At 56.0% G+C, this 21,319-nt stretch overlaps 1 protein-coding gene and 1 long non-coding RNA gene across 5 annotated transcripts in view; one reads left to right on the forward strand and one right to left on the reverse strand.

Moving 5' to 3' along the window:
- Positions 1-211: 211 nt before the first annotated feature.
- On the reverse strand, positions 212-21,163 carry IRX5 (iroquois homeobox 5). Of its 4 annotated transcripts, none has more exons than XM_028126961.2 (4): positions 20,449-21,163; positions 19,007-19,412; positions 18,060-18,827; positions 212-329 (listed from the first exon to the last, which is right to left on the reverse strand). In XM_028126961.2, exons 1-4 carry the CDS (start codon positions 20,695-20,697, stop codon positions 265-267), a joined length of 1,488 nt encoding a protein of 495 aa, XP_027982762.1. In that variant the 5' UTR covers positions 20,698-21,163; the 3' UTR covers positions 212-264. The 4 variants fall into 4 exon arrangements, with proteins under 4 accessions (XP_027982762.1, XP_054567327.1, XP_008150555.1 ...); XM_054711352.1 differs by lacking the exon at positions 20,449-21,163 and adding an exon at positions 19,683-20,197; XM_008152333.3 differs by lacking the exon at positions 212-329 and having other exon boundaries at positions 17,711-18,827.
- LOC114226719 (uncharacterized) overlaps positions 20,642-21,319 on the forward strand; it is a 38,856-nt gene continuing 38,178 nt past the window's right edge. The window contains exon 1 of the long non-coding RNA XR_008555039.1: positions 20,642-20,688. This is a non-coding gene — a long non-coding RNA (uncharacterized LOC114226719). The remainder of the gene's footprint in view (positions 20,689-21,319) is intronic.

The raw sequence follows: 21,319 nt of genomic DNA on the forward strand, positions 1-21,319 counted from the left end.
TTGGCCCCTTGAGTTTTTAGCAAAGGCCAGCTTAGGAGTACCCTAATTAAGTTAATAACAATGTACCTACCTATATAGTTTAAGTTTAAAAAATTTGGCTCTCAAAAGAAATTTCAATCGTTGTACTGTTGATATTTGGCTCTGTTGACTAATGAGTTTTCCAACCACTGGCCTAAGGTATGGTGTTGTAACAAAGGACCCAAAATCTCAATGGCTTAAACAACAAAGGTTTATTTCTTGCTCACGGTACATATCCATCGAGGGTCAGCAGGGCTCTCTGCTCCACGTTGTCCTCAGTCTGGGACCCAGGCTGATGGAACCTCCACCATCTGGAACATCATTATGGGAGGGAAAGAGAAAGTGGTGAATCGTGCACTGACTTTTGAAGAGCCCACCCAGAATTGACCCAAATCACTGCTACTCGCATTTCATTGGCAAAGGAAGTCACGTACCACATGCCTTCCTCACAACGCGTGGGAAGTACAATCCTACCACATGCCCAGGAGGAGGACAACTGGCAGGTCTGTGAACAGCCTGTATATCTACCTCTCAGAAGATCCCAGGATTCTGGGTCTGGAAAGGATCTGTACTAATTGGGGCTCTTTGGGTTACAAAACTAGAAGGTAAAACTCAAACTACTTAAACCAAAGGGAATTTATTGCCTCACAAAAAAACAAAAAATCCAGTGGTAGCTCTGTCTTCAGGCAAAGCTTAATCCAAGGGCTCCAAGTCTCTAAGGTCTGGTCCCTTTCCATCACTCAGCTCTGTTCCCTTCCATGTGGGCTTTGCTCTTGGGTTTCATAGTCCCAGGGTTCAAGTTCAATGGGAAGAGAAGGCCTCTACCTCTCTTCAATTTTAATAACATCTTAGATCTCAATATTATGGAGCCAAATGGGGTCATGTGCACATTCCTGAACCAATCACTGTATCCAGGGGCAGAGACTGTTGGTCAGGCCTAAATAATATGTCTTGCCCGAGAATCAGAATTGAATTAACTTCATCCAAACCATATGGATCCAGGAGAAAGGAGAGATGGTTCCTGAGAAAAATTAAGGATACTGGACCAGAATAAGTGTCCAAGAATAATGCACAAATAAAATCACACGTCTACCACAGGATGTAGAGATGCTCCCACCCAGTCATTTTCCAAGTGTTGTTTTGTAAACATACTTCGGGGCTGCCTGCAACGTCTATGAGAGGGTCCCTGCACTCACGCATCTCCCTTCCAATTTGGGCAATTGTGCTTTACTTGTTGTATGTATTAGGATTCCATGTACAATTTTTTGTAACTAGAAAATTGGTGCCCTAACTGGTTTGGCTCAGTGGATAGAGCGTCGGCCTGCGGACTGAAGGGTCCCAGGTTCGATTCCGGTCAAGGGCATGTACCTTGGTTGCGGGCACATCCCCAGTACGGGGTGTGCAGGAGGCAGCTGATCGATGTTTCTCTCTCATCGATGTTTCTAGCTCTCCCTCCCTCTCCCTTCCTCTCTGTAAAAAATAAATAAAATATATATTTTTTTAAAAATTGAGATTCCTCTACTCTTAAAAAGTAGGGGGTGGGGAAATTAAACATCGCTGTTCTTTGATCCCATCTCCTCATTTTATACAAGTAGAGGCTGATATTGAGAAAGAAGTAGATATCTATCTCTTCATGTCTCATTGGTTAGAACTGATCACATGATCACCTAGCAGCAAGGAAGGCTAAGAAAGTGAGCATCTGGCAAAGGGAATTGGAAGGATCTCAACTGGCCTGGACATAAATGGTTCATCCCCCAGGTCTGGGTACCTGGCCATGCCAAACAAAGTTGAGGTTCCTTTATGAAGAAAGAAGGAAGGCAATGGCCCTCAAAGAGCTGGGAGCCCTGGTGGTATGAATCAGATCTCATGGAAAGTTCCTGAAGACTAGGACTGGGCCTGCTGCCTTTGTGTATTCCCCTGCAGGTCTATAAAAATGGGCCGCAATGATCTCCTTCAATCCTCACAACAATCCTGTGAGACACTGAATCATACATTGACTTTTGAAACGTCCACTGGAATGGACTCTTATCACCAGGATGGTGTCCCATTTGACAGATAGAGAAACTGAACCTCAGAGGCGAATTAAGTTCCCAAGGTCACAGACTGGTAAATTGTGCTTCTCCCTTACTTTATACCTCTAGCACAGAGAGGGGCAGAGCACTGAGGGAAGAGGGAGCTTCTACTAAACACAGACCATTTGCTATGGCGGCGTTGACTGTAGAAAGGTGAAGGGGAGAGTGACAACCTGGGCAGGCCAGGCAGAGGGAACAGCATGTGCGACAGCCAGAGACAAAATAGGGCATAGAAATGCCCCAGGGTCACAGGGTTAGAGCACCAAGTCTGGAGAAGCATCGTGCTTTGGAGTTGGGGCCTGGCATGAGGGCAGCAGCGAGCCATTAAATACTGCAGGGAGGGGAACGCATCTGTCTTCGGGGGGAACATGGGCTCACTGCCGGGAACAGGACTCGTGCTGGGGAGTCACTGAGGGGGTGAGAAATGACAGTGGCCTGGGTCTCAGGGATGGAAGTAGGGATCGAGGAAGTTGAACCCACCAATTCTCATCCAGATTTGGTCACTGCGGGGGGGTGGGGGGTTGGCACTTTGGAGAAGATGGCAAAGGCTGAGTCTGAGTCTCAGGTTTCTTATAGATGGTGGTGTCACTGGCTGGGGCGGGGCGGGGAGGGAGGGCATGGAGGGACAGGAACACAGACAGCTTGGTCCCCCAGCCTCTCTTCATCCCTACGTGTTCCAAATCCCGGGACCTGTCATTCCATAGGAAGAGCCAGGACGCAGGACTGGGCCGGGCTGTTGAGGAAGCCCGGATGGAAGTGGAGAAACTTCCCATACTGGGTGTGGGTGCACTGGAAGTCCCAAGTCCACACGGGCCTGCTCCACACCCGGCTAAGAGCACCGAGGTGACTGCTTCCTCCTGGTCCCGCCCCCACCCGCCTCAGAGCCGCACAGGCCTTCCCCCTCCCTCCCACCCACCCGAGGGGCGACGCCTGGGCCCTCAGCTTCCCTGAGCACTGACTCCCAGGGGTCTCGAGGTGGATGCTGATAGAACCCTGGCGTGGACGTTCTTACGTCCTCAGCCTGTATCCTCAGAACATCCCCTGGATGCTCTCGCCCCCATGACTCTGAAGCTAAGACACACTCTGGTTTGTACTCCTTGTAGAGTCTGCAAAGATACACCATTTAAACCCTTGATCAGCTCGTCCAGAACTCTGCGTGGGGGAATGAAATGCTCAGCCCACTGGTTTTGATAAAGAAAAGCAGAAAGAAAGGCCTGGCCTCCCAGGCTTGCAGACACCCTGCAAACCCTAGTAAGACACATGGTATGGTGCAGGCTCCAGCCAAGTGGGCCACGAGAGCTCGGAAGCAGATCCAGGTGCGCATGGAACCACCCAGGCCAAGAAGCATCCTGGTTCCGGTCCTTACGCGCGGTCGCTCAAAATGTCACCAGTGAACATACTGGCTCTGCAGGGACCCTAGAATGAGTGAGCACCCCCCCCCCCGCCCCCGCACTCCACAGGCATGCTCCCAGGACTCAGATACCAACGTCATCACTTCACTGCGGTGAAACGGAGGCTCTGACAGGTTAAGCCACTCGCCCAAGGCGACAAAGCTGGCACGTGGCAGAGGTGCAGTGCAAACCCAGCTTGACTGACCCCAGAGCCTGGCATTCTGCCATTCCTTCCTCAGCAGCAGCCCCCACGAGCCATTGAGAAAGCCCTAGAAGCTTCTAGAAGCACTTGAGTCCATCTCAGAACTGTGAGTGGATTTAGACAATGTGATTGGGATGGACTGCTCTGAGGCAGAAGAACCCGCCTCAAGGATCACCTTGAGGGAGTGACCTTTTAGCCAGTATGACCCCATCAAAATGCCCATGAAGGGTTTTGGGAGACGGGGTCGCATCAGAGAGTGGGGTCAGGCAGATGAAGAGCTTCAGATGGCAGAGGGAGGAACTGGGACTTGAATCATTTGGAAGTTCAGCTCTGGTTTAGCCCTTCTCCTCCTCTACAACCTCCCGTAGCTCCCCTGGCCGGTAAGGTAAGAGTATGAGGATGGAAAGGTGCAGGGAGGGCCTGGGGCCGGAGAGGCCGGTTAGGGGGCTGGTGTCACAGTCTCAGAGGGAAACCACTGGGGCCTGGAGGGGAGGGGAGGAAGAGCATGCACTTTGGGGCAGGGTTTTATGAGATGCACCCCCCCCACCCCACCTGCATCTGACTCCTCTCACCAAATGGAGGATCACTGCTTCCCTGCAGCATCAGATAACATTTCAAGCTCAGAAAATAGCCGGTACCTTAATCTACTCCCAGTAGACTTGAGCCATGAATAGCCAGAAAAACAGCGAATGCCTAAAGCAGCAAAGAGCAGCCAGTAACTCCCCTCCCCCCACCCCCAGCTCCATCGAGGCCCAGAAAATGAGAGTCAGACATTCCTAGGTTCATCTCCCACTCTGACATCTCCTTACACAAGTGAACCATTCAGTGCCTTAGTTTCCTCATCTGTAAAATGGGGATAATAGTAGTACCTACTCCACAGGTTGGATGAAGCTCTACCAAGATCATATATGTAAAGCCTTTAGTCCAATAACTGGCATATACTAAGAGCTCAATAAGGTAGCTATTATTGACAACAAAATAATTATTTAGGTAATATGTTAACCCTTGAACTATGCTATTAGCAGCCATTAGCAAAGGTGTGGGAATTCTCAAACATCATTTATTTTACCCCCAAGGTGGAGACATGAGCCTTATGATTCAGAAATATCAGATGAAACAAATTTCATTCCATGCTATTCAAGAAGTTATGAGTTGTCATTCCTCCTGTTATGGAGATTGCTAATTAAAAATTGATAGAGAGATAGATGGACAGATAGAAAATCATGAAAGCTAAACATAGTTTCCCTGTTTGAAGTACTGATGGCTATTTGGAAGGAAGGAAGGGAGGAAGGAAGGAAGGAAGGAAGGAAGGAAGGAAGGAAGGAAGGAAGGAAGGAAGGAAGGAATGGAGGGAGGGAAGGAGGGAGGGAGGAAGGGAGGAAGGAAGGAAGACCTGTTCTCCCTCCACAAGCCCGTGCTTGTGTGACAGAAGTCCATGGTATCACCGCTAGGAGTTTTCATGATTCAGCAGATTTGGGAATGAGTGATTGATGTAATTAAAGTTATTGGTAAAGAAAGACTCAGTTACCAAGAACAGATGAGTCAGCAGAAAGTTTAAGTAATGAAATAATGTTCCAAGGAATGATTCTTAAAATAAGCTTCTTTTTTTTTTTTTTAAACTCTATACATCTTAACCATTGCTGATCAGCAAAAGTTATAGTGAAGGACTGGGGAAAACACGCTACACGATGTTGGAAATTCTCACAGGGTGTCCTTCACGCTGAGATGAAACCGTATTTATGGAGTAATAATGGTCAGAGCTTACATTGATGGAGAGGGAACCAGTGCGTTGGTGGGCTTGGCTCACATGACCTCCTTTCACCCTCACCCTCTGCGGTAGATACTGCTGTTTTTCCTGCTTTATAGATAAGGACACTGACTTTCAGAGAGGCTGGGCTCACCTTCTCCATCACCTCGGGCCCCGCGCCCTCTGTGTGGATTTCTCGGTCATTTAATGTCTCACTAACACACTCAAGGTAAGGGAGTGCAATCGGGACTTGACCTTCCCTCTGTCTGCCCCCAGCGCTGCTTCAAATGCATAGTCTCAGGGGAAGATACAAGCAAGGACATTGCCTGGGGGGCCATGCGTTTGTTTTCACTTGCACCAACACTATTGAAGAGGCAGGGCGCTCCAGGCCTTGGACTCTGAAGACGACTGGGGCAGCGAGCCGGGCAGGCGGGGCAGCTGTCCTCTGTCCACAGATGACACAGGCTCCGAGGAGAGCAGAGGAGGGGAGGGGGGTGAAGAACTCTCAGAAGGATCTATGGTCGTGAGGAGCGGCTGCGTGGGAGGCAGTGGGGAGAGGTCTGCGTGTTTCCAAGCCCTTCCATTGGCAGCGGTGACTGCAGGAAGGAAGGCGACTGCAGGAAGGAAGGCAACAGATATGGATCTGAGGCTGAGGCGAGAGGAGGAATTGTGAGGGACGTGACTTTGGTTTGGGGCATTTTGAGTTAGAGTTGCTGGTGGTCCTGCCGGCTGGCGACTTACTTCAGCGAGTGGGCTGTGCGGCCTGGAGCAGGGCTGAGAGCTGGTGCTGGATGCCCGGCCCAGCCTGGTGTGCTGCAGGGCCACCGACGGGCACAGGTCAGGGAGGTGCTGCCCCATAAGCAAGCTCTGCTGAAGGCCCTCGTCCAGGGAGAAAAGAGAAGGGCAAGGCGTGGGCGGGGGTAGGGGTTGACTTTGGGTGACATTACAGCCAGGAACCCAACAGCCTCCCACTTACTAGCACTAAAGGAAGTTAGCCTGGCCCGGCTGGTGTGGCTCAGCGATTGAGCCCGGACCCATGAACCAAGAGGTCGTTGGTTCGATTCTCAGTCTGGGCACATGCCCAGGTTGCCGGCTTGATCCCTAGTAGGGGGCATGCAGCCCATTCATCGATGTTTCTGTCTCTCTATCCCTCTCTCCTTTCCTCTCTCTAAAATCAATTTAAAAACAACAACAACAAAAAAAAATCCAGCCCGGCCAGCATGGCTCAGTGGTTGAGCATCAATCTATGAACCAGGAGGTCATGGGTTGATTCCCGTCAAGGGCACATGCCTGGGTTGCAGACTCAATTCCCAGTGGGGGGATGTGCAAGAGGCAGCCGATCAATGATTCTCTCTCATCATTGATGTTTCTCTCGCTCACTCTCCTTTCCTCTCTGAAATTAAAATATATATATTTAAAATCAATAAAACAAACATATTTTTTTAAAAAAGAAAGTTACCCTGTGTCCCTGTGGGAGGCTTCAGGAAGGAGGGGAGTGGGATGGGAACCTCCCACTTGTGAGCATCTGAAGAAAGGATCTTGAGGGACCACTGGGGCAAGAGCCTCCCAAAGGGAGGCAGTATCCACCCCTCAAGCCCACCAACCCCTTCTCCTAACTTTGCTCAGAGCTGGGGACCCCAGCCCCCTCTCCTTCCCCCACAGAGAAAATGACAAGGGCCAGAGTCCTTTGTGGGGTCAAAGAGCATATTGGGTTGTGGGCCTTGGCCTCTTACCCCCAAGCATGACCTGTTGTGGAGCTAACGCGAGTGAATGACCACTGGAGCCCAGACCAAATTAAAATTTAGGGAGCCTTTATTAGCCAGCCTGCTGGCCGGCCAGCCAACCGGTGACTGCTCTGCCTTTCTCCACGCAAGGAGACCAGAGAGCAGCAGCGACCCTTTGTGTAGGACCACTTTTAAGCCCATTAACCACATCCTGTTTTTGCAGAACAAGTAACCCAAGACAAAACAGTTTTTCCCAAGCAGCGTCAGGATCATGCCAATGACGACCATGTTGTTCACAGGGTCATCCTGTTCTCCAGAAAGCTGGCAGTGTTCTGTGAAAGAAGGCCTACGGGCTGGGAAGGGGTCATGAGACCCTATCTCAAGGCCTGGCCTGGTGTCAGCACTGACAACTCTGTCTGGGGCACAGTCCACAGCCTCAGTAGTGCTCAAAAATTCCCACACTCTGCCGAAACCGGTTTGGCTCAGTGGATAGAGCGTTGGTCTGCGCACTGAGGGGTCCCAGGTTCGATTCCGGTCAAGGGCATGTACCTTGGTTGCGGGCACATCCCCAGTAGGGGGTGTGCAGGAGGCAGTTGGTCGATGTTTCTCTCCCATGGATGTTTCTAGCTCTCTATCCCTCTCCCTTCCTATCTGTAAAAAATCAATAAAATGTATTTTAAAAAATTCCCATGCTCCAACAGACCCACAGACATGAAAAGGGGGCTTGGACCTTGTAGAGCCAGACCAGGGGCATGGAAGGAACAACAGCACAGCAGATTTGTGGGTTTGTGAGAGCCTCAGTTTCCACATGTGGGAAATGAGCAGTTACTGTTTTCCAAAGTGTGGTCAGCACATCTCTGGTGGGACATGCGATGACGTTGCGGGGGTGGGGGGTGAAGAGATGCCCATGTGGCCCCCCGAGCTTTGAGGGCAGCCCGCACAGCAGGAGGCGTGGGGCTGGGGAGACCTTCAGGAACAGGCAGAAGTGCTGAGAGAGGCCCGTGGCTTTCAAAGCCCAGGGGCCAAGGACTTCATTCAATTAATTTTTTTTTGTTTTAATAATTGTCTTCCATCCATGGAAAGGGATACTGGTTTCTCCGTTACCGTAGCGGCATCAATATTTCTTTCAGAATAAATAAGTGGTGACAAAATTTGAAGGACATTTTTCTGCAAATGGTAGTTTCAACAGTCGGAGGCTAAGGTAAGTGTCTGGAGGGTGGGGTTCAGATGAGTCCGTTTCGAGGGGCACTGAGCAAAGTGAGGGCCCCGTCCTTGCAGTCTCCGGTTCTAGGGAGGCTTCCAGACATCCCTACATCTGCTGGGACCTGCCAGCCATTTCCCAGATTAAAAGGGAAAGTTAAAAAAAAAAAAAAAAAGTAAGAAAGAAAAAAAAATCTGGACAGAAAAACAATTCCACCAACCAAAATAAACCAGGCCGACGGTTTTTCTACCACACTCTTCATGGAGCGGAGGTGGTGTTTATTCCCAATGAGCCCTTCTCTCTAAGTTGCCACTCATCCACTCTCCTCTGTCATCCAGGAAAATCGGTCCCCGACAGCCAGGGAACATCTGCACGGAGGAGTCTTTGGAAAAAAAAAAAAAAAAAGGAGCCACAGGTTTGGATTTAGATGCTGGCTACAAATAGAGGGCCAACAAAACTAACAAACAAACAGAAAAAACCTTGTGGTTTGGATCTAAAAAAAAAAGCCTCGGCAATGACAGCTGTGTGGTTAGTCTGATGTCAAACCGCATTAGCTGGGAAGAAGGTGTCTGGGGCGGAGCTGGGAGGGTGTTCGGCACCCAGAGCTCACAGATGTCTCACTCTGCTCGAAAGATGTCAGGGTGCTGATCCGAAGGGCCGGTGGGTTCCCTGGGGGACGAAGCCACCGAGAGTCTTACAGAAAACGTCCCGAGCTGACGACCAGGGAGACAACACAAGCAGTCAAGAGAAGGATCGAGGGGGAAACAGTCAAGCTGAGACACAGAAAAAAGAAAGGAAGGAAGGAAGGAAGGAAAGAAATTCAAATACATGCATGAGAGCCCCCTCATTCAGGAACTCGCCTCCAACTCCACTCTCCGTTTGCTAGGAGTTGCTCTGTAAAATGGCGGACCCAGGAGCACTCATTGTGGCTTGCATTAAGTGAGATCATGGTGGGTAGGCTGGGAATCAACTTCCAACAGGAGAAATGAGCAAATCTTTTCGGGGAGCAATTATTTAGAAAAGACCGCCCCCCACCCCCGACAGGGGCGACAGTCCCTGCTCTTCCTTGCCATTGAGTGTCTGGGAGACGCGGCACCTGCCCGGCGTTCCCCTCCTCTGCACGGCGCACACGGAGGCCTGCGGAGGGCTAGGGTGTTTCTCAGCCCGGCCTAAAAATATCTCCCTTGACAGCCTGTCACGGTGTCTGAGGCGCCACCATTATAAATTCATTCTTCTCTGGTACAGCGTTTTGTTCCCAGGAGTTCCCTGTTAAAATAGAGATATCCCGGAGAACTTAGATTGGGCGAGGCAGAGGGAGAGAGCCTGGGAGTCCGGAGACCTGGGTTTGCAACGGGGCTCTGCCTCCGCTCGCCGTGTGAGCCTGGGCAGGTCATGTGCACTTCCCGAACCTCGGTTTCTCCACGGAGAAAAAAATAAACAAGAAAGACGGGTATAACGAGAGGATGCCGTGGTCAGAGCTCTGAGGCCTCTGGTTTGCCACTGTTTGACATCTCAGCGAGCACCAGTCACCCGTAAGCCCCTGGGTGCTCAGGCCCAAATCCTTGGTGGCATCCAGAATGTCCCTCCTCTCGTCCTGCACACCCAACCCATCAGCAAAGCCTGTTGACTCTGCCTTCAAAACACAGCTCAAATCTGACCCCTCCTGCCCGCCTCTCTGGCTACCTCGCTGGTCCACGGCAGCATTACCTGCCCTGGATTCTCCATCAGCCTCCGAATTGGTCCCCGCTTCTGCTCTTGCCCTCCAAAAGCCTTAGCTCTTCACACTTGACTTTAAACCATACATTCGATCCTGACACTCCTCTTAAAACTCTTCGTCTCTTCTTCTCTCTCATCATAAAACCCAAAGATCTGCCCGGCCGGTGTGGTTCCGTGGTTGAGCATCAACCTATGAACCAGGAGGTCACGGTTCAGTTTCTGGTTGGGGCACATGCCTGGGTTGCAGGCTCAGTCCTCACTGGGAGGCGTGTGGGAGGCAGCCAATGGATGATTCTCTGTCATCATTGATGTCTCTCTCTCTCTCTCTCTCTCTCTGTCCCTCCCTCCCTCCCTCTCTGAAATCAATAAAAACATATTAAAAAATAAAGATCTCACCAGGACCAAACAGGACCTATAGCCTTGCTAGAGCCTTAGCCCCTCCCACAAACGTCTCCTTGCTGCTGCCTGCACCTGCTCCCACCTCAGGACCTTTGCCCGTGCTATTCCTTCTGCCCAGAACTCTCCCCAAATATCTTCGTGGCCCAGTCCCTAATTTTTTCAGGTCTCTGGTCCAATGCTACCCCCTAAGGGACAGCCCTCGCAGAATGAGCACACTCCCTTCCCAGTCTGACCCTTCTTCATTTTTCTCCCAGCACTCATCACCTGGACCTCAGGATAAGCCATTATCACACTCATTTGTTTGCCTTCTTCTCTCCTCTAACAGTAAGCTTCAGGGCGGGGCGGGGCAGGGCAGAGGCTTTGTTTTGTTTATCTGCATCCTGGGCACCTAGAACCCTGCGTCTGGGATATCATAGGTGCTCAATCAGTGTACGTGGGAGTCAGGGAAAGGAGCAGTTTAAGAGGAACTGCGCTAAATGGAGGCCAGCCTCAGCATTCCACTGGAGAGGCCAATGTCAGGGTCTTTCCTAGGCTCTGTGTCCTCAGAGCAGCATGTGCTAGGGAGTCACAGGTAGAGCGATTGTTGGAAGAATTGGGCGGGCCTGTGAGGGCAGCGGGGAGGGGGGAGGAAGGCAGGTAGGTAAAGAATCCCAGCTAAATGTATCCATTCATAAGGCTGCAGGTTCTTGACCAGAGGAAGTAGCTAAAGGCCCTGTGGACAGATTTCAGAGGACAGGAGCCTGCAGACAAAGGGTGGGTTATAAGTAGGAGGAGCTCTGAATTGCCCTGGGGACGAACCTGAAATTCAATCCTATCCCAAGTCAGGTCCAGCCGGCTCCCCAAAGTTCAACCCTGATCAGGTCACACTCCTGTCTCACTGCTTTTCCAGGCTCCCCAGTGTACCCCCAGACCAAGCCCAGGGAGGGGTGCATGGCCAGAAGAGGTGGGGAAGAGGAGGCTTTTGCTAGTGTCTCATTGAAGTGACGTTTTAGAACAACACAGCCCTAATAACTGTACTGAACACCTCTGTGCCACCCACTAGAATCCTCACAAACCAGGGCCCCTTTTACAGAGGCAGCCACTGAGGTTCAGAGGGTTACTGGATCTGAGGAAGACACACATCTTAGTAAGTTGCAGAGGGAGGACTGAGCCACCAGGGCCCAAAGCAGTAAGCCACAACCCAGGTGCCCTCTCCACAGTCTGGGCTGCCCTGGCCACACTCCGAGTCCTGTTTTCTAGGAGACTGAGGGCCCAAAGAGGCTCCCTCCCCTCTCTGGGCCTGCAACCTCAGGAGCCCAGGTCTCCCCCAGCCTGAGCAGCCAGCCAGCAGGGGGCGATGGTGGCACAGCTAGAACCTGGGGCCCAGATCCCAATCCGGCGGCCGGCAGAAAGCCGCTGAAGTCAAGGAAAGCGCCCAGGGCCGGGGTCGGTTCTAGGAGAAACCCTGTGGCGCTCAGCCCAGGGAGGCCGAACCCCAGTTGTGTTGAGCGCCGCCTCCAGGCCACCGGTGCGAACCCGAGCTCGCCAGCCCTTGTTTGATGAGCGGCGGCCATAAATTCATTAATCATCATTTTATGCCTCATCAAGCCCCCTTCAAGCCCCTCCATGGGAGTTACACAAATTAGCTCCTGAAAAGACAGTAATTTCAGTTTAGCGAGGTAAGTGCTTTCTGATGGGCTCGGCGCACAGAGCTCTCCTGACAAGCCAATCCATCAGCGCCTGGGAGACGGGGCGCGCCCGCCGCCCTGCCCAGCCAGGCTGCACCCCGCCCCGCCCGGCCCCGCCCGCCCGCCTGCCTGGGGGCTACTGGGCGAGGTCTCCGCCGAGGGTGCCCCCTGTGCCCGGCTCCTTTGCACCCATCCTCGGGCTGTTCCGTGCGGCCTCCTGCCCTCGCCCACACCACCTTCCGCCCCAGCTCTTCTGAGCAGAAGAGAAACTTTTCGGGAAAACCGAGGCCACAAATCGGGGACGAACCTGAGGGTGGCGGGGCAGGGCGCGCAGGCGCTGAAGTTCCGAACTCCAGCCCCGGGGGAGGAACGCATCTGGAAGCCCTTTCTCCTCCCAAAGCCTGGAAGTTGGGGTTCCCAGACACCATGAAATTACACGGGAGGGCTGCGTGGATACTGCGCGCGTCCGTGATCGGGGGAAGGGCCCCACCCGTGGTTTCCAGCCCATTCTCAGAGAGAGCGGCTTCCCGGGCCCCTGCTGGACAGGAGGTCCGAGCCTCGTCTTTTCCGTGGCCCGCTCATCTTTCTCTCAAAAAATGCCACCGGGGGAAAGACGCCCCTGGGCCTTCCAGGATGGCCCGGCCGGGTGGCTCCTGCGCGGGGAGCTGGGGAAGAACGGAGGGGCACCGGCGGAGAATGCGCTTAGGGGGTGAGGTGCTTGCAAGCGCGAAGCCCACGCCGTGCCGTCGCCCGTTCCCGTCCAGGTGCCCAGACGGGCCCGCGGGGACCTCCGGGCGGGCAGGTCGATGAGGGACCAGCCCCAGCCGAGCGGGCGGCCGGAGCTGGAGCGCCTCCGCTGGCCTCCCCTCCACGCGGCGCCGCACGCCTCCCTCCGAAAATAAGTTAGCAAACGGGGAGCCGTTTGTCTCTTTCATCTTGGGGCCGGTCCAATTAAAGCAGTGCACATTCACATTTGCATCCATCAGGGGAAGCGCTGAGAGCCGGGGTTTGCTTGGAGCAAAGAAAAGCAGATTTCACTGGGCAACGCGGCGTCTGGGCCCGGCGGGCTCCACGGGGCGGCCTGGCCGGCCGGCGACCTTGGGGATCCGGGACTGGGGCCTGCGGTCCACAGGAGGCCAGAGACCCCAACAGCCCCGAGGGGCAGGCCAGAGCCAGGGGTGCAGCCGGAGCTGCAGCATGGCCTCAGAGGCCATCAATCCCCTGTTAGCCCACGACCCGGGCCACGCCTTGTGCTGGGATCCACGTCGCATTTAGCGCTCAAACGAAAGGGAGACCGGCTCCAGCCGGGTCAGCGAGGGAGACCCGCGGGGTGGGGCTCGGGACAGTCCCGGGGCTTTAGCCAGTCCGGGCAGGGCCGGCGGCCAGGTGCTGGTCAGGCCCGATTTTCCTCCTGTTTGGTGGCCGGTGGCCGAGGGGTGAGGGATGCGAAGAGCCCAGCAGAAGGCGAGCTCGCGTTCCCCCCGTATCCCTGCAGGGAGGGGGCAGTTGATTCCACCCTTTGGCGCTGTGGGAAGGGTGCTGGGGGCGCCCACGTAAGCACCTCCTGCCTCGCCACGTCGACCTCGTTAAAGGTTCTTTCGAAACAGGAGGGGTTGAAGCATTGCAGGGCAGTTTTGTTTGGTTTTTCCTTTTCCTACAGATGTCCAACCCACAGTCCAAAAGTCAGACCCGGCCTTAGGGGCAAGGTTGCACGGCAGACCTCAGACATGCCGAACCGCAAATTAGACAAAACTGTGCGGGGCCCAGAGCTGGGCCAGCAGACACTCAAGTGCAGGCACCTCAAGGGGACCCTGACGGGCGAGGACGCGCACAGCCCCCGCCCCCACCCTCGGGCTATTTCAGCCGCGGGCCTGTTTCTCCGTGGCTTCCCGCCTGTTTGTCCAGACGGTGCCTAAGTCACGGTGGGAATCTGTAGGGTTAACATAGTTCTAGTCGCAGGTCCTGCTCTCCAAACCCCCAGTGTTAAGTGGGTACTGGGTCCGAGCAGAAGCGAATGAGGCGGTGGAGCGGTTCAAGTTTGACCCGCTTGGGGTTCAGGGCTAAGGCACAGCTGCGGGTGGGGGCAGAGCCTGGCGTCGCCTTCTTCCTCCTCCGCTAACCGCGCGGCGCTGGAGAGCCAGCAGGCGGCGCCCTTCCTAAGCTGCGGCCGCGCCCGGCTCTCTCCCCGGAGCGCAATCACATTCCTTTCGCTTTGGGCGCTTTGCGGAGCGCTCTTCTAGGCTTCTGCCGAGCTGGCAGCTAGTGGCAGGGGGTGGGGGGTGGGGAGGGGGGCGGAGGGGGAAAGGTGAGCTGAAAGACACCGCCCGCACGACGACCCCCTGCCCGCTCCCACCTCCCGCGCCCCAAGAGTCGCGCACTTCACCGGGAATGAGCGGCCCCCCGAGCGCTTTGCAAACTCGGAGGCCTCGATGCAGGCCCCGCACCCAGACCAGGGAGCGTGTCAGGCCCTGGCACTGCGAGGCGAGGGGCTTGGGAAGGAAAAGCCCCCCTCCACGGCCTCTCCTCAGCGCCCTCGTAGGCGTCCTCGGGGATTGACTGGGCTGTTCGCTCCTCATCGCCAAGTCCCAGGAACGGATTCCTCCTGGCACCGAGGGATAAAGGAAGGAACCCACCCGGTCCCCCGTTGGGCTCTGCCTCCCGGGGGGATGGACTGCATAGACCCAACTCGGTGATCCCATGGTCTCTATTGCCCGGGACCCAGGGCCTCCTGGTTCCTAAGTGCCAAGCTGGGCTCGCCTTGGGGGCTGGTGCCCGTGCAGCCGCGAGCAGGTGGCAAATGCCGCCCAAGCCCCAGCACGGAGGTGTCCTAGCCGCTGCCTCGCTCCACTTCCGAACTAACCGCATCCAGGCCGGCCCTCGCCGGAAGTTTTCCTCGCTCTCCTCCCAGGCGCATTGCCTTGGGCTCGGCCCAAGACGCGGCCCAGGGGAGGCTCGAGGACCCTGCAGACACGCAACTACCTCTGGGATTCACCGCCCGAGGCATGTTCTAAATGCCCAAACCTCCATCTGCCCGGCAGGCCGCCCCCAAACGGCAAGGACTCCAGACACCCGAGAAGCCACTGGCCACCAAAACCCAGCTCCGCAAAGGAGAAACCCGTGAACTTAATGGAAGTCCAAGTACGCAAAGGAAACGTGGGCCCTGCAGAGGCCAAGGGCGGGAGGGGTGCGGGGAGGAGGCGGCGACTCGGGCACCAGCCTTCTAGGCCCCCCCCGCCCCCCGTTGGTTTTGCTCCCCAGCCGCGGGGCTCCTTGAGCGGCACCCCGTTGAGGAGAAACGCCGAGGGGCTCCCCGGTGTGCGGTTCCTGTCCCCAGGCAGCCCCGGGCGCTGGCCTCCCGTCCCCCGAGTCCCCACAACCAGACTTGGGGAGGCCCGCGCCGCGCCATTTCCATGTTCCTGGGAACACAGGGAGGCCTGTAATTTTCTCCTGAAAAGTCACCGGGCAGGGTGTCTGTCGGGCCAGGGCTTCCCAGACCCAGCAGAGTCTCTCTTCAGAGAGGACCGGCCTATTCTTCTGACTTTTTGAGAAGACAAGGTGACTCCTGGGGCTGCATAATCAACAGGGCGAAAAGCTGATTGTGAGCCGGGCTGCGGGGGGCGGGGTGGAGGGGGCTGGGGCGCGAGGGGGCTGGGTAGGGCAAGTCATCTCTGGAATTCAATTGTTTAAAAAAATCATTTATAATTAAAGGGACAAAATAAAATACGATCGCCTCATGCATATTTAATCATTCACTTCCAGCTTTGAAACCATTTTCCCTGCGTGAATTTTCTCACTAATTTAAAATCTGAAGCCGACCGCTGTTGGGGGGGGGGGGGGGGGGTAGAAACACATCTGGAGAAAGCTTTCAAACTCGTTTAAATTAGGAAAGGCTAAAGGCGCTCCGTGGCTGCTTAAACAACAACAACAACAACAACAAAAACCAGCAAAAATCAAAACTCCGATGAAAGTTGGGGGGGGGGGAGGTGTTTAAAAAAGCAAGTAGGGATAAAGTAAGCTTGAGTCGCAATGCAAATCAGCGCACCTTGATTTAGCCTAATTAAACCAGTGTTATGTACAAACACATTCTCTCTACACTCAGGCATGAGTTTAATAGAGCAAATTAATTCCCCTCGCTGGAGTTGTGTGTGTTTTCTCCCAGTAAACGCTCCCCTCCCCACGACCGCTGAAAATTTCCCACGAAGTAAAACACGTCCGCGGTTCCGCACGTCCGCGCGCAAAATGGAGACGCGAGCACCGACCGCGTGGGAGGGCCCTGGGCACGGGGCCAGGGCTCCTTTCCATCGGGGATGGAGCCGCATCCTGACCTTTCACACGCTGGGAAGAAATGTGCGGGGTTAAGACGGGAACAGAACAACCTCAGAAATACTGTGTAGCTATCGGAACTCCGGAATCGGAGATAGGAACGTGCTAAAGCGACGACAAGCCTGGTGGCGCGCACGGCGGGCCTCGTCATCGAGGCGCATTCCCTCCAACTTGGGAAGGCCACTCAGCAGAACGGGGCCGCCGCAGGGTGAGGGCGGGGGCGGCTAGGGCTCTCCAGATGCGTTCAGGGCCCCTCTCCTCCCTCAAGCCCCTGTGGCGCCCCTCCCCCCACTTCCGCCCACTCTCCCGTCTCCCACTCTGCAAAGTGCAGGCTTGAAATTCAGGACAAGTGTGACACCTACCTGTGAAAGGGGGGAACCGTCCCCTCGCCGGCCCCGCGGCCCCAGCCCGGAGGCTGTGCGGGAATCTACCGGGCCACCTACCCTCCGCACCATCCACAATAGGACATTGACTAATTTGATCAAATCCAAGGAAGAGATCAATGCCCAATTTGGAAGGGGGAACGCAGACAAGTGACTTGGCACCCCCTAACGCTTCCCGCCCGCAGTAGCCCGCAGCACCTTTGAAATAGTAATAAGGGCTAAATCCGGCATAAAATCGAACTCATTAGCAAAGTTCACCAGCTGATTGCTTTGCATAAAACACGACACTGATTGGAAGTAATCAGGTTAAGCGACGGAGCTGGCTGGTGCGTGCCTCTAGCTGACTTTGCCATCCTCTCTCCCTTCTGGGCGTACACTTGGGTCTCTCTCCTCCTTCCTCCAGGGTCCAGTCTCCCCCAAGCAGCCCCCATCAGTGACCCAAACCGCCTTGGGGGGGCCATGCTCCCCAGGGCTTGCAGCCGGAGATGAGCCCCTGGCACCCCAGGTTCTGTGGAATCTTTCCCTCCCCACTTGGAAAAAAAGTTGCAGTTTGCACCTTGTGTCCAAGGCGATGGACAGTGTATTGAGGCTTCTAAAAAGCAACTGAGGCTCTGATTATGTTAAAATCTCTTTTAATTAAATACTTTGCATTTTACAAAGGCGGCTGCAGTTCCTTTTACTTTTTAAATCTAAGAGTATAACCTGATTCCTTTCTGTAATAATAGTTTAGCTCATACCCAGAAAAAAAAATCAATAGGTGTAAAAAAATTAAATTAAACTTGTATTTTTAAACTATGAAACAGTTGTTTTTGGAGGGGGGACACAAATGTATATGCTTATATTACAAAAAAACATTAGATGCCTGTATAGGTGTCTTAATTTCATAATTTACTTCAAAGATATTGAATTATCAATTTAAATACAAAATGCTACATTAAATATACAGAATAAGATTTAATACAAATCCTTTTTTTTAAACTTTTCTTTTCGGTGGGTTAAGACGTGTGTGTGTGTGTGTGTGTGTGTGTGTGTGTGTGTGTAGGTGTTTACATTTTTTATGTCATCCATCTCCATGAACTATAAACTTTTTAATAGGAGGGGTAGTTTTTTCTCTCTTGTTGATGGAAAAATAACTGCCAAGGCCATGTTTTGTTTGGTTTTAAATAAATTAGGAAAGTCCGGGAGCGACGCAGCCCGCGTTAAATGTCGGACATACCTTTCTTCAATTCATAGGGAGAGTCTTTGCACAGGTCTAGCTGGGACTGGCTCCGCAATATTTTCGGATCTTTAGCCAAAGCGTCCGCTCGATTCAACACCGTCTGGTTTAATCCATTGAAATGCGAGCCCGGACCGGCCGTGGGGCCCGGCCCGGGCCCAGGGTGGCCGTGAAGGTGTCCGAAGGAGCCATAGTTCGTGTAGCCGGGATAGAAGGGCGCCGTGTAGTAAAGAGGCCGCGACAGGACCGTCCCGCCGGGGAAGGGACACTGCGCCGAGGGCGAGCGTGACGGCGCCGGGGCCGGCGAGGCGCGGCTGCCTCCGAGGGCTTGCGCGGCGATGGGCCCGGCGCAAGGTGGGCACGGAGAGCTCTCGCTCCCGCCGCCCCCGTCCTTGACCTTGTCCGAGGATGTAGCAATCTCTGCCAGGGACCACAGTTTGGGCTTGGCGAGCACCGCCTGGGGCGGCGGCGGCGGCGGGGAGTGGATGACCGAGGGCCCGCTGGGACCGGGTGGCAGTTCCCCCGTGGCGGGATGCGGGCCTGGAGCCGGGGCGCCCGGAGGGTAGTGAGGACCCTGGTCCTCGGCCGGCCGCGCCGCCGGGGAGGGCCCGCTGGTGCGCGTGGGCCCGGGCAGCGAGTCGAGGCGGCCCTCGGAGGGCGGCTCCTTAAAATCCGAGTCGCTGAGGCTGCCCTCGGTCTCCTTGCCGGCGGGCGTGCACGGCCCCTGCAGCCTCTCGCAGCCCGCAGCCGCCTTCGGCTCCGCTCCTCCTGCGGGCGGAACGCAGGCCGTGAGGCGCCCGGAGGCCTCCGGGCAGGGGGGGGGGGGCGTCCCAGCCCGCAAAGCAAAGACTCCAACCCAACTCCTGGCCCTGTGCGCCCCTTCTCCACACGCCCCCCCTTTTCCATGCTATTACTCTCACTCCACCCCCCTTCCCGTGCGCACCCACCTGCTTCGGGGCCCGCGGGGTCGCCCTTGTCCTCGGGCTTCTGCGGCTCGTCCTCGTCGTTCTTCTCCAGGTCAATGTTCTCCTCCTCCTCCTCGTCCTCGCTCCGGTTCCTCGGGGTCCACGTCATCTTGTTCTCCTTCTTGAGGCGCCGGCGCGCGTTGGCGAACCAGGTGGACACCTGGGTGAGGGTCATCTTGGTGATGATGGCCAGCATGATCTTCTCGCCCTTGGTGGGGTAGGGGTTCTTGCGGTGCTCGTTGAGCCAGGCCTTGAGCGTCGCGGTGGCGTCCCGCGTGGCGTTCTTTCGGTACGCGGGGTCCCCGTAAGGGTAGGAGCCCAGAGGCGCCGCGTAGGGATGGTACCCCAAGGAGCCTGCCATGCCCGGCGTGTGGTCGTAGGGAGAACCCTGCAGGGAACAGGCAGAAAGAAGGTGAGAGTGGGCCATGGTCCCCACTGCCACCCGGGCGGCCGAGGTACCCTGTCCCCGCGACCCGGGGTCTGCGGGCGGGCGGCGAGGCCCGCGCTCCGGCTTCCGCCGGCGGGCACTGAGCTAAGGGCAACCCCTCCCCCTCCTCAGAGCGCAGCGGGAGCGCCAAGTCCGGAGTCCGGTTCTTAGTGGGCGTTCGAAGCCACCCCGGCCTCGGCCCGGTCCCCGTAGGCCCGGGCGCCCGCTCACGGTGGTCCCGGGCGTGCAGATCCGACCACCGCGGTCGGCCCTCCACCCGGAGAGGTCCGGGCAGCGGCGGCGACTCTTCGCTTCCAGCCCGGGTGGCGGCACTTCAGCCCCAGGCGGGAGAGCCAGGGAAGGAAAGGCACTTTCCTCTCCCAGAAAGACGAACGAAAAGCTAAGGCCGGCCCGGCACTCCGCCCTCCAAAATGTTACCCCAAACCGGAGCCGCGGCGCTTTTCCAGAAAGTGCACCCGGCCGAGAAATCCCGGATGCACCGCAGCGCGGCCGACTTTTCAGAAACGTAATACCTCCAAATCGGATTGCGGAGATAGGATTACGGATTTGCAACATTTCGGAGGACTAATTAAAGGCGAAGCCAAACACATTTACATAAACTTAGCATGCTTCTGCTCAGATTCCGGGTTTATACCTTTTGAACTAGTTTTCCAAAATTGCAAAACTTAAAAAAAAATTAAAAATGCAAATTGCAGGGCGGCCTGGGGCTGACGTTTGAACCAAATGCTGCTCTTTAATTGCAGCGACCTCTCCTCCCAAAACACTTTCCGCCAGCTCAGCGGTCCAAGCAAGACACGGTTCTCCGCTCCCAGCAACTCCGGAGCCGGAGGCCCGCGGAAGCCGAAGGAGACACTCGCCCAAGTTTGCTGGGGCCGCGAGGCTGGGCGGGGGCGGCCCGCAGTGGCGCTGAGGCCCTCGTCCCCGCAGCCCCCGCCCGCCCCGGCCGCCCTCGCCCGCCGCGGCCCCGCTCACTCACCACGTACGAAGAGAAGGCGGCCGCGGCGGCCGCGGCGGGGTCGGCGCCGTACTGGAGGTGCGAGTTGTAGCCCGGCGAGGGCGCCGTGAAGGCGGTGGAGCCGGCGTAGGGTGAGAACGCGGAGCCCGACGACGAGCGGCCGAGCTCATCCGTGCGGGGCCCAGAGATGACGCTGGTGCTGTACGCGGGGCACGAGTAGAGCGCCAGCGAGGCGGACGGCTGGTACAAGTAGCCCTGCGGGTAGGACATGGCCACACACGGGCATGGGGCGCGCCGCGCCGCGGCCGCCAACGAGCCGGCGGCGCCCTGCGAGGGCGAGCGGGCAGGCACCTGGCCTCCGGCTGCCCCGGGCCGTCGCTCCTCGGGCCCCGGCTTTCGAGCGCCGGCTCGCAGCACCTCCTCGGTGGCTTCCCGCGCGCCTCCGACTGCGGCCGCCGAGCCCGCTCCTGTGCGCGCCTCTCTCGCCCCGGCTGGGTTTCTCCCCCTCCCTTGCTGCTTTCTCTTTTTCCCCCTCTCTCTCTGCACTGGGGGGCTCTGCTTTTGGCTTCGCAAAGGTCCTGCCAAGATGCTAAGTTGGAAATTGAAGATTCTGACGCCTTGTGCGCGCCCGAAGCTCCTCCTTCCCGGGGTGTAGTCGGTGGTTGGACTGGCAGGAGCCTCTGGGCGGCCGCAGCCAACCCGGCCGCCAGGCGCGCCTCGCCCTCTCCCTCTTCCTCCCCGGCTCCCTCTCTCGCTCGTTGGCGCTCCCCTCGCCCCTCCCTCGCGCCCGCCCCTCCACCGCTGCCCTCCTCTCCACCCTCCTCTTTTTCTCCCCCCTCCCTCCCCTGGTCTCTCGGCCCCCCTCCCCTCCGGCGCCCTCACCCCCACCCCG

The sequence above is a fragment of the Eptesicus fuscus genome, chromosome 21 (genome assembly GCF_027574615.1).
Source record: "Eptesicus fuscus isolate TK198812 chromosome 21, DD_ASM_mEF_20220401, whole genome shotgun sequence".
In the NCBI taxonomy this organism is placed as follows: domain Eukaryota; kingdom Metazoa; phylum Chordata; class Mammalia; order Chiroptera; family Vespertilionidae; genus Eptesicus; species Eptesicus fuscus.